The 15462-nt window shown below is 45.1% G+C and overlaps 1 protein-coding gene across 1 annotated transcript in view; it reads right to left on the bottom strand.

The window, feature by feature from the left end:
* LOC135824265 (leucine-rich repeat-containing G-protein coupled receptor 5-like) overlaps positions 1-15462 on the bottom strand; it is an 83225-nt gene that overhangs the window by 55478 nt on the left and 12285 nt on the right. Inside the window, exons 4-5 of the mRNA XM_065336995.1 lie at positions 10600-10704; positions 2176-2265 (exon numbers count right to left, since the gene is read on the bottom strand). Coding sequence (XP_065193067.1) covers positions 2176-2265; positions 10600-10704 — 195 coding nt within the window. The remainder of the gene's footprint in view (positions 1-2175; positions 2266-10599; positions 10705-15462) is intronic.

The raw sequence follows: 15462 nt of genomic DNA, 5'->3' as shown, positions 1-15462 counted from the left end.
CAGCTTGGACATCCGAAGCAGAATCCGAGGTCAGTCGGGAGAGGTCAAATTGGCGAAAGTTCGGGATGGGTGTTGAGGCACTACTTGGAGTTCAAGAGGGCGTGGATATCGGTGATACAAGAGACCGGGGGAGGGTCAATCTACCAAGGACGAAACAATGGTCACACTACCCAAGCGGGGCCTCGGTGCAGAGGGAGAATACATTGTCAGGTCGATCGCTTATGATCAAATCTGGAGCAGTGCCAGCAGAGCCCAATGCATCATGGGTTGCGAACTTCACGTGTTGTGTTAGGGCATACATACATTCCATACCTGCCAAGTATCCAGATTTTTTTCGGGATCATCCCGCAATTTTGGATGAACTACCGCGATCCCAAAATTCCTGTCGATTATCCCGAAATTCACTGTACAAGAAACAAGCTTCATATTGTACTTGGAGCACTTCAAATGACTTGTCACAGGCCAGTAGTTGTCCTTATTGATTCCGGACCACCATAGCCTCCAGTACCAGTGGATCTACTACAGTACTAGTGCTTCTTCCGTGAACAGTCCCTTTAAAACCTCCGTTTTGAGTCTTGAACATGCGTAAGTGTGATCCGATGATCACCATCAGTCATCTATTTTCGATAATGTAGAACGGGTAATTTTAGCGACTATTAATTTTAACGTTTCCCCATTGTCAACCGGTTAGCGAGGTTTTATTTTAGCGATTTGCAGCGATTTTACTCACGGATCACCAGTACACTACTAATGTCTCAACGGATTAGCGACTTGAAACTTTAGCGAAAATGATCAAGCGCTAAATTCGCTAGGGTTTTTCGTCGCTAAAATTACCCTTTCTACAGTATGTTGGTGCCATCAAAAGTTTAAAAAAGGATTCCTTTGGAAAAGAGAGGACACCACGAAAAACCAAGGCAACTCCCGGGATTTTGCCATGGCGATCCAGAAAAAGCACTCTCAGTACTTGGCAGGTATGATATTAAGAACACATGAAAGTTGATGGCCCAGATTGTCGGTAGCAGAACCATACCAAGCGGCAGACTTCGCATTGAAATCACCCATGACAAGGATGGAACTGGACAGTGTTCGAATCAGTGACAAACATTGTTGGAGGGAAGTCATGAAAGAGTCCACCTGTGCAGAGCAATTGTTTGTAGGGCGGTAAACAGCACCAACAATCAGACAGTTGGAGGACGAGCCCTGTGAAACCCTTGCTTCCACCCACGTAGCTTCAAAACCTGGAATATGGAGGTCAGTACGGTGGTGTAGCGAAGTAAACATCCCTGATTTAGCAAGAATGGCAACGCCTCCATATGCCCGGGCGTCAGTCGCAACTACTCGACTATCCTCTGCTGGACGATCACGTCTGAAAATGGAGTAGCCAGGGACAGCAAGAGGAATGTTCGGAGACAGCCAAGTCTCTGGAAGGCAAAGTATAGATGGTGAATGAGTGGCACAAAAATCCACCAGTGCGGCACATTTCTTCCTAAGTGAGCGGACATTGATACAGGCAATGGGGTGTGAGGTGAGACAGGAAGAATTCATCGGGTTGCGAATGTTTTAGTGTATGCATGCCCATCGATCTCTAGAGATCGATTCAAGTACACACGGATAGTAAAAGGCTTAACCCCCTTATACGCACATATAAGGTAGTAAATCAAAGATGAAAACCGGAAGTTCCGATTCAAGTTAATAAAGTATAATTATTTTATTTAATAAATAGCTAAAACTACTACAATGTCCGGTGTCCAGAGACCGCCTGTTAAGTCCCTCCGCATTGTGATGAGCTGGATTTGCTATTCAAAAGCAACCCTTCTGTTTCACTAATAAAAAAGGGGCGTTTGCTTCACTTTATCTTGATGTTCAGGCTACCCGTTTTGAGGCAATCAGTTGCCTGATGATCCCAACTTTTAAAACCTGGGGTTGAAACAGCTATACCGGATATTCGAGTGCTTGCTCCATTTCACAAATAATCTTACTCGGAATAAATCAGAGTACACGTTCATCCGTGGTACATGCATTTGCCACAGAACTTGGTCTACAGTTTCAGGGAAGCAGGCAGTAGATATTGGTGTGCAGACTGTGTGGTGAACATTTGAGCACTCTTCAAGCAGTGGAGCACGCTACTTAAGTGATTGTTGTAAATTGATTAGCATGCAAAAACACTTTACTCACAAGGCACTCATTTCTAATACCAGATGATCCGTTCGGTCTGCTCGGAAAGCATTTGGGTCAATCATCCTCATGTTGTTGTTGCTGAGGCGCCTTCAGATGAGGAAATGACCAACAAATCACAGTAGAACATACTCATTTAGACAACACACACACACACACACACACACACACACACACACACACACACACACACACACACACACACACACACACACACACACACACACACACACACACACACACACACACACACACACACACACACACACACACACACACACACACACACACACACACACACACACACACACACACACACACACACACACACACACACACACACACACACACACACACACACACACACACACACACACACACACACACACACACACACACACACACACACACACACACACACACACACACACACACACACACACACACACACACACACACACACACACACACACACACACACACACACACACACACACACACACACACACACACACACACACACACACACACACACACACACACACACACACACACACACACACACACACACACACACACACACACACACACACACACACACACACACACACACACACACACACACACACACACACACACACACACACACACACACACACACACACACACACACACACACACACACACACACACACACACACACACACACACACACACACACACACACACACACACACACACACACACACACACACACACACACACACACACACACACACACACACACACACACACACACACACACACACACACACACACACACACACACACACACACACACACACACACACACACACACACACACACACACACACACACACACACACACACACACACACACACACACACACACACACACACACACACACACACACACACACACACACACACACACACACACACACACACACACACACACACACACACACACACACACACACACACACACACACACACACACACACACACACACACACACACACACACACACACACACACACACACACACACACACACACACATGCACACAAACCAAATAAACAACCAAACAACCAAACAAACACCAGTTGACAAAAATAAACGTCTGCCAGCATCAATAGGAAAATAGTTATCAAGGGAAAATAGAACAACAGAGCTGGCTATTCTTTTTGCTTTTTTATTGAGGACTGTGTCCATGTTAGGCTCAGTGTTTGCAAAATTTGAAACTGACTCACGGCTGTGATCCAGAGCTCATGAGAATATGAGGTTCTTTGTGATGAACCTGCCCACTACTTTATCTTACAACCCTAGCACAGATAAGTGCCAATCATCTGCAACTTTAGTGTCGAGGGCTCTCTACAGGGGGATCGGATGAGCAGCCACACATCCATCTAAAACATGCATGTTTTCTTCTCATATTCTTCAGCAGTAGGTGTACAGCAGGTACTAAGCGCACTCCAGCTCCTCAAAAAGACAATGTCGTTGTACACTTTGACTCTGACCTGTTGTAATACATCTTATAGATTGCTTGAATGGTGCCCATAGGGGGAAAAGCCACCAAAAACAAAAACAAAATTAAACTAAGTGCCCACTCACATCACAATCATAGGAACAATTTAATTGTTCCTGAAACTTGTCTGCTCACAGTGATTATGAATGGAACATGACTGAAGGTAATATCAAAATAGACAATGGTCTAAACTAACTGTCAGTACCTTCAACGTTCGCAGCCTATCATCAGGCATAAAGAAGCAACAGCTGGCTTCCGATTTCCAGCGCTACGACGTTCAAATTTGTAGCTTGCAAGAGACGAAAATTCAAAATGGATTTGACGATGTTATTGGCGACTACCGAATATTCTGCCTCCCTTCAGACTCTCGACATAATGGCCTGGGGTTCTGCACTCATTGCTCGCTCTGGGAGCGGGTGCATCGCGTTTGGAGCGAGTCAGACCGTGTTGCAGTTCTGCAGATTCGCTCATCAGAAAAGTGTTTTATCTCCATCATCAACACTTACGCTCCGACCTCAGCGAAAGTCGCGTAAGACCAGGGCTGTTTGGAGGACTTCTACTCATCGCTTGGCACAGCTCTCAGCAAGGTACATTCCTCCTCAGTTATTCTAATTTCCGGAGACTTCAACGCCAAGCTTGGTGGAATGAGTTCTCAGTATCGGTGTATAGGACACTACGGATGCGGGCAATGGAATTTTAGCGGAGCTGTCCTAGCCGACTTCTGCGAGGCACATCATCTCTTCACTTGCAACACTGCTTTTCAGCATCCAGCGCGACACCAAACAACATGGACTGGCTGGAGAAGAGGACCTCAAGATGGTGTGTTGATCCCTATTTACAATCAAAGAGATTATTATATTCTGTCTTCATAGACAACGGCAGCTACTTGTGGACAGTCGGTCATATTCTGGTACACTGGTGGAGTCTGATCACCGACTAGCGGTTGCAAGACTCGATCTCTCTCGCCTACGCCATGTGTGGAGCTCTGTTGAGCGCGGTAAGAAACAGCGTGCCAGCCAAAGAATACTGGTTGGTTGCCTCTCGGGCCCAACCATGCGAAGAAGGTATTGTGATGAGCTGGAATCCACTCTCACCAGCAACCGGCTCGACAACACTAATAGCCCATCAACTCCCTGGAATGGTATTCGTCAAACGGTGATGACAGGAGCGCGGAACACTCTGGGCGTTGCTGCACCCCGGAAGAGAGGTGGGAAGTGGATCATGGACACCGACATGCTAAAAATAGGGCTGAAACGAACATAAAATTTGAGTATTAGAACGTTCTTGATGTTAACGAACGAATGCACGAACATTCTCAAACATTCTCCTCGCACGCTCATGCTCGCGCACGAACCGGCATAGGCAAGAAAATAGTGGAATTTTCGAATTCAGTATAGCAATAAACTTTAGTGGCGCACATATTTTGCGTTTTCATGAATGCGGCTGGTTTGTGATGAGAAAACTTTGCGATTTTTACCTCTTTTGAATCTTGTAGTTGTGCTGTCTACAATGCACGTACTGAGCTGTTTGGGGCAATTTTCTTCTCCAGAATGCGCAACGGCCACGAAAGTAGCGAAATTTAATCACTTGCAAAAGTTTCTAACTTTACAGTACGTCTTTTATGATGCTTTCAAAAGTTGAGGCACAATGGAAGCCTCCAACTGAGCAACGCCATACTGTCATTACCATGATTACTGCTACTGCTGAGGACCAGAACGTTGTGTCACAGCAACGTTTGTCAACAACTTGCGTCCTGTTCAGCGTTGATGCCGTAGAAATAACTGCACTCCCAGAGACTACAGAAGAATTCTGAAAGTTACCGTAGTTGTGTTTTCAGGTGCGCATAGTGGTTGCTCGCCGTTTTGCCTTACTAAACATACGCTGCGGGAAGTCCTGCAGGTAGCTGACTTCTCATCCTCGGATTTTGTAAAATAATCCCAAACAACCGAACGGGGAGCACGACGGAAAACAGTTTCTGATATGGGAACAGTGCAAACTCGAAACAAAAGAAAACTACGAAGTGGTCAAAGGAAGAGCGAGGAGCAAAAATATATAAGTACTTCCTCCGTTAACAAAAACTTCGTGATGGATTTTGATGGATATGAAAACGCTTAGAACAGGTCAAGAACAGTTTGTATCGACTGCAAATTACTGGACGACGGTGATTCAGCCTATCTACAGCGCTTTTACAAGAGAAACTGTTGGCGGAATGAGCAGAGAGTTCAGTTTGCGTCGCTTTCGCTCGATTCATTTTTGACCTGCGTCGCTGTCGTCATCTGCTGCACGCGAGTCGTCATCTGCTGTACGCGAGTCGTCATCTGCTGTACGCGAGTCGTCATCTGCTGTACGCGAGTCGTCATCTCTCTCTCTCGAGTCGTTGTTGAGCTCGTTTCAGCCTTGCCTCGGCTTCTTTGATCACACTCCTCTTGATGTCGCCGCCGTTCAAGTAAGTTTGCTTTCAAGCTGCGTGATCCGCCGTGATGGCGATAACTCGTTTCCACCAGGGAGTCGTGAAAAATATTTTACGACTCCCTGGTTTCATCTTCGCTCTCCAGAACTCCGCGAAACGAGGAGTAAAGGCACAGCTAAACTGATTCCATTTTCTCTAATGGACACCATGTACCAGCACTGAACGGCAGCGGCTAGCAAGTCCAGTCGACTTTCTTTAGCCACGAGACTCGCATCTGACTGCAGACTTCTGAAAGAATGCATGGTCATCATCAGCATTCGAATCTGGGCTTTGCGCAGGTTGAACCAGGACTAACGTGTTACTTTAGTTCAGAATTATTTTCATGGAGCCGTGCGATCGGAGCAGCTCCTTGTTCACTCGCTCATTGTGTGGGCTCGCTGCTCCGTTTTATCACTCTCCAACGTACTCAGTGCTAAAGTGGTAGAGAGACCAAGCAGCGCAATATCCCCTCGAAGAAGTGGCATTTCAGTTTCGCTCGACATGACTGCCATCACCTATGTTTCCACAGCGCAACCATCGATTCCGCTCGACTTGTTGTGAAAGGTCGCTTTCCTTGCATCGTACCTCTGTCATGGCATGCCAGGGAAGGCCAAGAAAGTGATTGTGACTCATTTCACGGCAGTTTGTGCCCAAATCAGCCCCTCAAATTTCGATCACGAAGTTTTTGTTAACGGAGGAAGTACGAGTACTCGTGTTTTGTTCCGATGTTCGTCTACATGTCATCGCCTCGACTCCAGCCAAGTGCCGGTTCAGATCGTGAACCGCGCGCGTGGGTCGTGTAGGTCTACCATCTGTCGTTAAAATAGAAATCGTTATACAGAAATCGATACATATACTGTCCTAATGAGCGTTGAGAATGAGTGAGAATCGTTACCTTTGGTACACGTAAACTAGTCAATTTTGGGAAATCGTCATATATGCGCCTCGTTAGAATAATGGCTTTTTCAGTACTGGCAACTCACACCAATCAAGAGACCCCTCGGCCATTCACTTGATATCATGGGGAGCGCATCAAACTATGTCCACTGCGAGCAAACACAAATCGCAATTTCAAATTTAGACTTCACAGAGAATTTCAAAGTATTAGGAAATTAGAGGCCATATGCCTCTTACTGCTCTTTCCTCTCCGAAACTCAACACTAGCCAGCCAGATATGAAAGAAAGAAAATTCATCAGTCACACCACCAGGACTCAAACCAGGGACCTTGCTATTCATGAGCATTGAGCAATGCTCTAACCAACTGACCTATAGTAGGACTCTTGTCCACAGTGACGGATATTCTATCCTTCTTCAATCAATCAATATCTGGCTTGCATCATACTGGCAACTCACACCAATCAAGAGGGCCCTTGGCCATTCACTTGACATCATGGGGAGCGCATCAAACTATGTCCACTGTGAGCTAACACAAATTGCAATTGCAAATTTGGACATCAGTCACACCACCAGGACTCGGACCATGGACCTTGCTATTCACGAAAAACCAGGGTCTTCTCGATTTTCCGGGAAAATATATAGATCAGATTTACTTAATCTGCGGACAGCTGATCACGGCATTATTTTCAAGATTATCTTTACTATCCTGAAGAGAAGGGAAAGAAAACGTTTGATAGATGAAAGAAAATGTCTACTTGATTGTATGGATTTGCGTCTTTGCCTGCAAAGTGACAGATTGCAACACTATTTTGACCGCCTCCAAACAAACCCTTGAAGAATAGGTCTAATACGTGACGTGTGTGGATTACAGTGAGGGCTGTGTTTCACCCACCTGTGTGGATTCAAAGGAAGCGTGGTTTTTGAAGTGTGAAGAAAATGTGGAACAGTCTCTGCTGGGATGACAACTGCACCATAGATCAGAGGTTAGAGCATTACTGTCCGGAAGCGAAGGTCCCTGGTTCGAGTCCTGGTGTCCTGGTGGTGTCAGTCAATTTTTTATTTGGATTTTTCCATTTTTCACCTGTCCCTCAAACCTATGAGTATAATGAATATATGTATAGATTATAGACCGGTTAGGAGGTCTATAATCTATTTATGGTGTTCTCTACGCAATAGTTTCTCTTCATATACGACATATCCTTGTAATTCTAGTATTATACTATAGCCTATACCGCATTGTATGGCATTGCAGGATCAAGGTCATTGTTTAAAGTAGGTTCAGCATCGGCAGCACAGTGGCTGGGTGGTAAGGAAGAGTGACTGAGATTTCACATGGTTGTGGGTTCAAATCCCATCTTGTGTATTTCTGCTTTCTTCAAAAATTTCTTTTTCTTTAAAGTTGGAGAGAAAATTTCTAAGTCCAAGAAATTCTAAGGATTCAAATATAAGTAGTCAAATATATTGTGTATTTGACTAAGCAGTCAAATACGCGATATATTTGACCGCTTAGGTATCAGGGAAATTAGTGGGGTCAAATACTAAGAAGGTGATAAGTATAGATTATAGACCGGTTAGGAGGTCTATACAGGATATATAGACCGAGTAAAAGACCGAGGTCCCCCGAGGTCTTTTACGAGGTCTATATATCCTGTATAGACCAACTATGAGGTCTATAATCTATTTATCGTGTTCTCCACGCAATAGTTTCTCTTCATATACGACATATCCTTGTAATTCTAGTATTATACTATAGCCTATACCGCATTGTACTGTATTGAAAGTCAAGATCATTGTTTAAACTAGGTTCAGCATCGGTAGCACGGTGGCTGGGTGGTAAGGAAAAGTGACTGAGATTCACAAGGTTGTGGGTTCAAATCCCATCTTGTGTATTTCTGCTTTCTTCAAAAATTTCTTTTTCTAAGTTGGAGAGAAAATTTCTAAGTCCAAGAAGTTTTTAGGAGTCAAATATAAGTAGTCAAATATATCGTGTATTTGACTAAGCAGTCAAATACGCGATATATTTGACCGCTTAGGTATCAGGGAAATTAGTGGGGTCAAATACTAAGAAGGCGATAATGGGTGTTATGCTTCGCACACGGGAACGTGATCTTGCCACCAGTATAAATCTTAACCCTCTACCGGTCTACCATAAGCGAACCGATACTATAGTATCGGTATGGTTGGCTCTCATTTTTTTGGGGTCTTGTTGCTAGGAGACAGCTAAACAGGCGCTCTACGCGTAGCTGAGGTCCAAGGCTTTATGACGATGTACAAAACAACCATGCTTACCATACAAATTTTTGCCGTATCGATCGACTGAAGTTTGTTGAAATTGGAAAAGACGACCATCCGCCATGCGTGTATTTCGAGAATGCGAGTGCATCTCTTGGGGCCGTGTTTGACAAGCGTTCTGAGAGCAGTAACACCACCAGTCCAGGCTGGATCTCCCGGGAGGTTTGCAGTGTAGTGTGTTGAGAAAAAGAGCTCCGTTGAGTCCTGCTAGTTCAAAAATATATCGTCCACGAATGAAGAAATAAAATTCTCCAAACAGAGAGGAAGCCTTCTTGCTGCCGACACGGCGACAGCGACTGTCACAAGGACTTATCAGGTGCGATCAACTGATTCGCCTGGCCGTGAGAATCACGGCATGCGTAAGCTCGCGCCTGAGTGCTCATCTGAGTGAGAGTGAATCTGACGCGAGCAGCCCTGAGATGAACAAACCGAAGCTGCGATATCGTGGAATGGAAATTGCTGCTGCTGGCGTATCGCCGATGGCGAGGTGTTGGTGTTCAATGGCGGTATTGTAGAGAGCCTGCATTTCCTGTAAAGACGTAGCCCTTACCTGATTGTTTATCGTACGACTTCAGCTCCATCACGAACTTGGTATGCCCTTCGTGCTGTGATGTTCGTGTATTTCATTCGCAATTGTATTTTCTCTCAACTTGAAGGGCTACCAATGGCCCTACCCTTGCCTGGACCTAGTCATATTTGAATTTTCTGGACTCGTTCAGGCATACAGATTTTGAAAATATATGGTTTACCCATACCTACATCACATGGTTCTTGAGTTATTGCTGGTTGTGTGTACATGTATTTGCGTGACCACCCCTCACATACATTGAGTTAGACCGGCAAAGGGTTAATAGAATTTGTATTCCTATAATGAATAATTGTGGCAAGAGATGAAGGCTGGAAGACACTTATTCCCATCAATGCTAAACTGTCTATCTCTGTACGCCATGTTTCTACGCCTTTTAGCGGCTGTAACTCCTTCAAACTGTCATACCCATATGGTTGCTGAATTCTTTTTCTAGACGCTCCTGTTATTTCAAAAAGGGGTGAATGTTTCAGAAAAGAATTTCGGGAAGCTGCCGATCCTTGGTTGATGGCAACTGTCCATCACGAAATATTTCATCAACAAACAAACCCGTGTAATTTTGCACTTTCTAACGAAGTCATTTCCGACTCGTTTTTTACTAATAATGAAAGCAAACTCGAAAGCGGATATCAGAAATAGACATGTCTTACAAGTCATAATATATGGCACCGCTGATACTTTGTCTGAACTTGTTTCGGACAAGATAGTTGAATTGATAAGCTTCCAGGACTTCAAAGTTGTTGTAGGATAAATCTCTGGAGAAAATGAAAAAAAAGAGTTATTTAGTATCAACAAAACCAGTCTTTAATCGTCCCATCCGAGTTGAAACACACCTCTGAGTACAGCAATATGTTTGAGAAGATTTGTTCTAACAGAGAAGTTCCAGGCTGTCGAATGCAGTGCTCAGTGCCGAAGGGCAGAGCTAGTTCAAGAATAGTAACAGGATGAAAATCATGTTTTTAATCCTAGTTTCACCCATTAAGCTAGCATCAGAAAGCAGTAAAGGAAAACGTTTGGATACTTTTATACCCACAGAGTATTAAATGGTGTAGATGTCAGCAGTTGTGAAAGACTGAATCATGGTGTGACTGACACTTAAATTGACATTCCAGGGGACAGCTGAACCTGAGGTGGACAAGCTCCATCAGAGTCACATCAGACAACCAGCTATGCTTCAAGCAGCACATCGGGTAATATCACTATTCTATATCGCCCTCCACTAATTCTTCTGATCCTTGACTGATCCTCGACTGATCCTATATTGCCCATACTCATAGAGCAATAATATGAAGAGTAAATGAGCTGCCAAGAGTGTTGCATACGGGGTGTCCGACAGCGAAACTCACATCATGTGTCTAAGGTACATTTCATACTACGTACAAATGAAGGATAGCGTGTGCGCAATCCGAATATCTACCATGATCATGCTGGCGAGTTGCATACACATTGTGAGTTTCTGTCAGAGTGCGCTTTTTATCACTCCGCTGCTCGCTAAAAGGGACTAGAAACGTACAACTGGAACACTGCACAACATCATGTGAGTTTTTGACGTCGCCGAACCCCATAGAAAGGGTATTTATATCGACTGTAAGGAGAGAATTTTGGATTCAAAATGCGAAAATGACCACCGCAAGTGGGCGAGATTAAGAAATTCGTAGCCGATATTTATTTAAAACTCAGATGTTGAGCCATAAATAAATGAAGAAAGGAAATGAACATATGGATACGAGTTAAGAGTAACTCTCTAGGATCAAAGGCGCAGATGCAGCGCCTAAACGGTGGGAGGTGAGTAGATCAGACCCACCACCAAGTGGTCAAAGACCGAAATCCCATTAGCTGCATCCATGTTACCCTCGTGCCAGGCCACGAGTTCCCAATTAATTGGTGGCGTTCCCACGGCGGATGCGGAAAACTCGGCTTCCAGCCGAGTCTCACGCGAACCGTGAAATTTTTTTTTTTTTTAAGAGTAACTCTCCATCACTGTAACTGGATACTATATACAGTCAGACAGTGCAATAACTAGGCACAAAACTGACAGAGTACTGAGACAGAGTACTGAGATATTTATTTATGACCCACCCAAGTTGGGTGGCATGCTACTTTGCTGCTTCGAATTGTAGTTAGACCGCTTTGTCAAATATCGTACTGGTCTCGTCATCGTCCAGTAACAATCGACATTCTTTGTTCCGTTGGGACTGTAGCTTTTGCTCGTTTTCGTTGCGCTTGCCTTCCCCTCTTTGGTCCTCCCATAACATTGAACCTTCCAAGTTGGAAGGCTGTCCGTTAGCGCTACGGAGATGTGTTGAAGCTAGGTGTCAGGACATCGAATGTCTCAGTACTCTGTCAGTTTTGTGCCTAGTTATTGCACTTTCTGACTGTATATAGTATCCAGTTACAGTGATGGAGAGTTACTCTTAACTCGTATCCATATGTCCATTTCCTTTCTACAGGTATTTATTTATTTTAACTTTATTTATTTCACCTCCCCGTTGCCAGGGAATATAGTCCAATATGGAGGGAGGGGGGGGGGCAATAGCCAGCCACGGCAGTAAGCAAAAACAGGGCAAGAAAAATGGCAAATTAGAAGAGGCAATAACCTACACAGGGCGAGGCAAAGAGAATCAAATCTGAATGAAGAATTAGCAGTTATAAAAACGCAAGCTTCTTGTTGAACTTGAAACCATTTCAAGACAATTTTTCTGATAAAGGAAAGGCCAACCAGAGAAAATAGGCAGCAAAAAAACGGAGATCTGGTATAAGCTGATGTTGGGGCTTCAGGCAAAGTGCAGGAATTGCGTGTAGGACGATATGTACGATATGATTGGCAACGGAAGCTAACACAGCATGCATGACGAACTACAGGACAAGATGAAGGAAGATTTACAAACTATTACCAGCTCCAACGACATACTTGTATCCGCAGACAAAACATGAAACCTGTACAAAATGCCGCCAGAAGACTACAGGAAGTTCCTCCACGACAACATCACAAGAATTTGCCAAGCAGCACCGGAAGGCGCCTACGACGACAACATCACAATAATTTGCCAAGCAGCACCAGAAGGCGCCTACAACGACAACATCGCTGCTGAAAAGAGCCTGTAGGACCACATCGACACCATGGCAAAGGCAGAGGGATTCGTCATCCTCAATGACCATAAAGATAACTTCTCCTGCTATGCGGCTTAATAGATCCAGCAAAGTCCGCAGAAAAATTTACTAAGCAGCACAGTGGAAGCGGTGCGGGACAAACCCAACATCAACCTATGGAAAAACACAACCACCGTCATAAACTGGTTCAAGGCAGTTGAGGAGAAAGCCACCCCCACATTTGGGTTGTTAGATAGAGTCGATATTTATCCATCTACTTCGGAAAACCTCCTGCGCCTAGCCGTCGCCTACGCCAAGCAGTTTGTGACAATTCCAGGCTGTGATCCCGAAATAATCCGGCACGCGAGACATTCACTCCTATTCGGAACTAACCGAACATGGGTAAGAAAAAAACAGAGACGGACTATTCGATATCACCAAAGGATCCTTCGATGGCGCTGAAGCATGTGAACTGGTCGGCACCTTCCTCCTAAGCAAACTCAAACGGCACTTCAGCATCGGCTCTGTTGGCCTCTACAGAAACGACGGGCTTGCCACCCTCTAAACTCCATTGGCTGGCACAGAGTAAGTGTCATCTTCAAGATCCTAAGCTGCTACAAATCACTATAGACACCAAGCTGAATGCCGTTAACTACCTAGATATCACAGTGAGCCAGTGAGCCTCTCTATGACACCCCACTGTACGTCAACATTCAATGCAATCACCCACCGCAAGTCCTCAAGAACATCCCAGCAGACATCAACAACCGACTGGCAAGCATCACCTGCTCAGAACCAGTTCTGTGATGCTATTCCCATACACAGCGAGGCACTCAACACCAGCGGCCACCCTAGCACGCTAGAGTTCAAACAGAATATGAACCAAAAAGAAGAAAAGGAAGAGGAAAAGAATTGTGAGCAGCAGCTTTTATACATAGGCAGACTCCGCATGATAATGTATGGGATACGCTAACGTACTTCCTCCGTATACAAAAACTTCGTGACTTTTTTGAACGGTGTTTTTGAGCAAGAACCTGCTCAACGAATCACGCCAAAGGCTGTCATCGACAACCCACGTCCATGTCGAGGTTAGTTTGGTTGATCTCGAACAGATTCTCCACGGACGCCATACGTGTGAGGACGTTGCCGACAGAAACTCAAGAGTCAAATGAAAAAAAACTAACACTGACTTGCTCGAAACTGACACAGTGTAGCTTGCTCCTGGAGCACGGAGTCACGCGGCACTCGCTGCCCTGAAACTGGCCAGGCTCATACTTGCGGTGCGCGGCCCCATAGATCCGCGCAGCGTGAGAACATAGAGTTGCTTCGCTCGCATGGCAAGATGAAACATTTCAGTCGTCGTGCAACCAGAGCAGACTCAGGATCGGAATATCGATGGCCTGGCTTTCTTCGCCTCTCTCCAGTCAGACGTCTCCTTTGTCGCCAAGGGGAATCGCAGGGACCTCCTCGAAGCCATTGTAGAATGCTTGGGAGGATTATCCTCGCGAGAAGATGCGAAGCGTGTGGATGTGCTTGTACGACTCGTTTTACGGCATAATGGAGGTCGCGGGTTGGAACGACTGAATATAGTCGACACAGATTCGTACGCAGCTCTAGAGATGAAGAGGACGTAGCCAAAGTCCAGCGTCGGATCATCACTGCAGGTGACAATAATCTGAACGAAATGCGAGCAGAAGCAGCGACTGGTGGCGATGCGGAGTCAGCGTCGTCAGGTGACAATGACATGAGCAACGAAGACTCTGAAAAAACTCAATCTCATTCGTCTGAGTTGCTTTTTTCTTTGTATATAGCTTGTTAACAGGTTAGACAATGCCACGAGTGTTAGTCCGAGTCAAACGGAACAATTCCAGAGCTGTACGCAGCTTTCAAAAAAAGTCACGAAGTTTTTGTATACGGAGGAAGTACGGGGATAAGCTAAGCTGTACGCTATACGCTGTGAAAGTCACCAGCGTGCCAACGCTACACCTCCCTTCTCAAATACAATCACGTCCTCGTGATTTGAGTACGGGTAGCAGAGCACGAACTGATGAACACTGAAAGAAGATAATAAAGATGCGTAGACTAGACTTGGGCGAGAAAGATTACTTAGTTGATCGCCGGACTCCGATAATTGACTGAGATTAGAAGACACTGTCGGCATGCATGGTCGTGTCGGAATAAACTCGACGATAGGAGATAGGCAGAATGGATGACTTCCATTCGTGAACAGCCTCGTGAACAGCCTCGGTTGATATCCAGACGCAAAGAAGGTAACTGACATTGAAATACTGGCGGGCGGGCAGGAGCAGATCACAGGACTAAGAGGTGGTGCGAACATTGAACATTATAGTAGATCGCGAATTACTGGGAGAGCGTCAACCGGAATATGGCAAATAATAACGGAAATGATAACGTTTGGAGTA

Source organism: Sycon ciliatum, chromosome 9 (genome assembly GCF_964019385.1).
Source record: "Sycon ciliatum chromosome 9, ocSycCili1.1, whole genome shotgun sequence".
NCBI lineage: Eukaryota > Metazoa > Porifera > Calcarea > Leucosolenida > Sycettidae > Sycon > Sycon ciliatum.
This window is presented reverse-complemented; position numbering and strand designations above follow the sequence as displayed.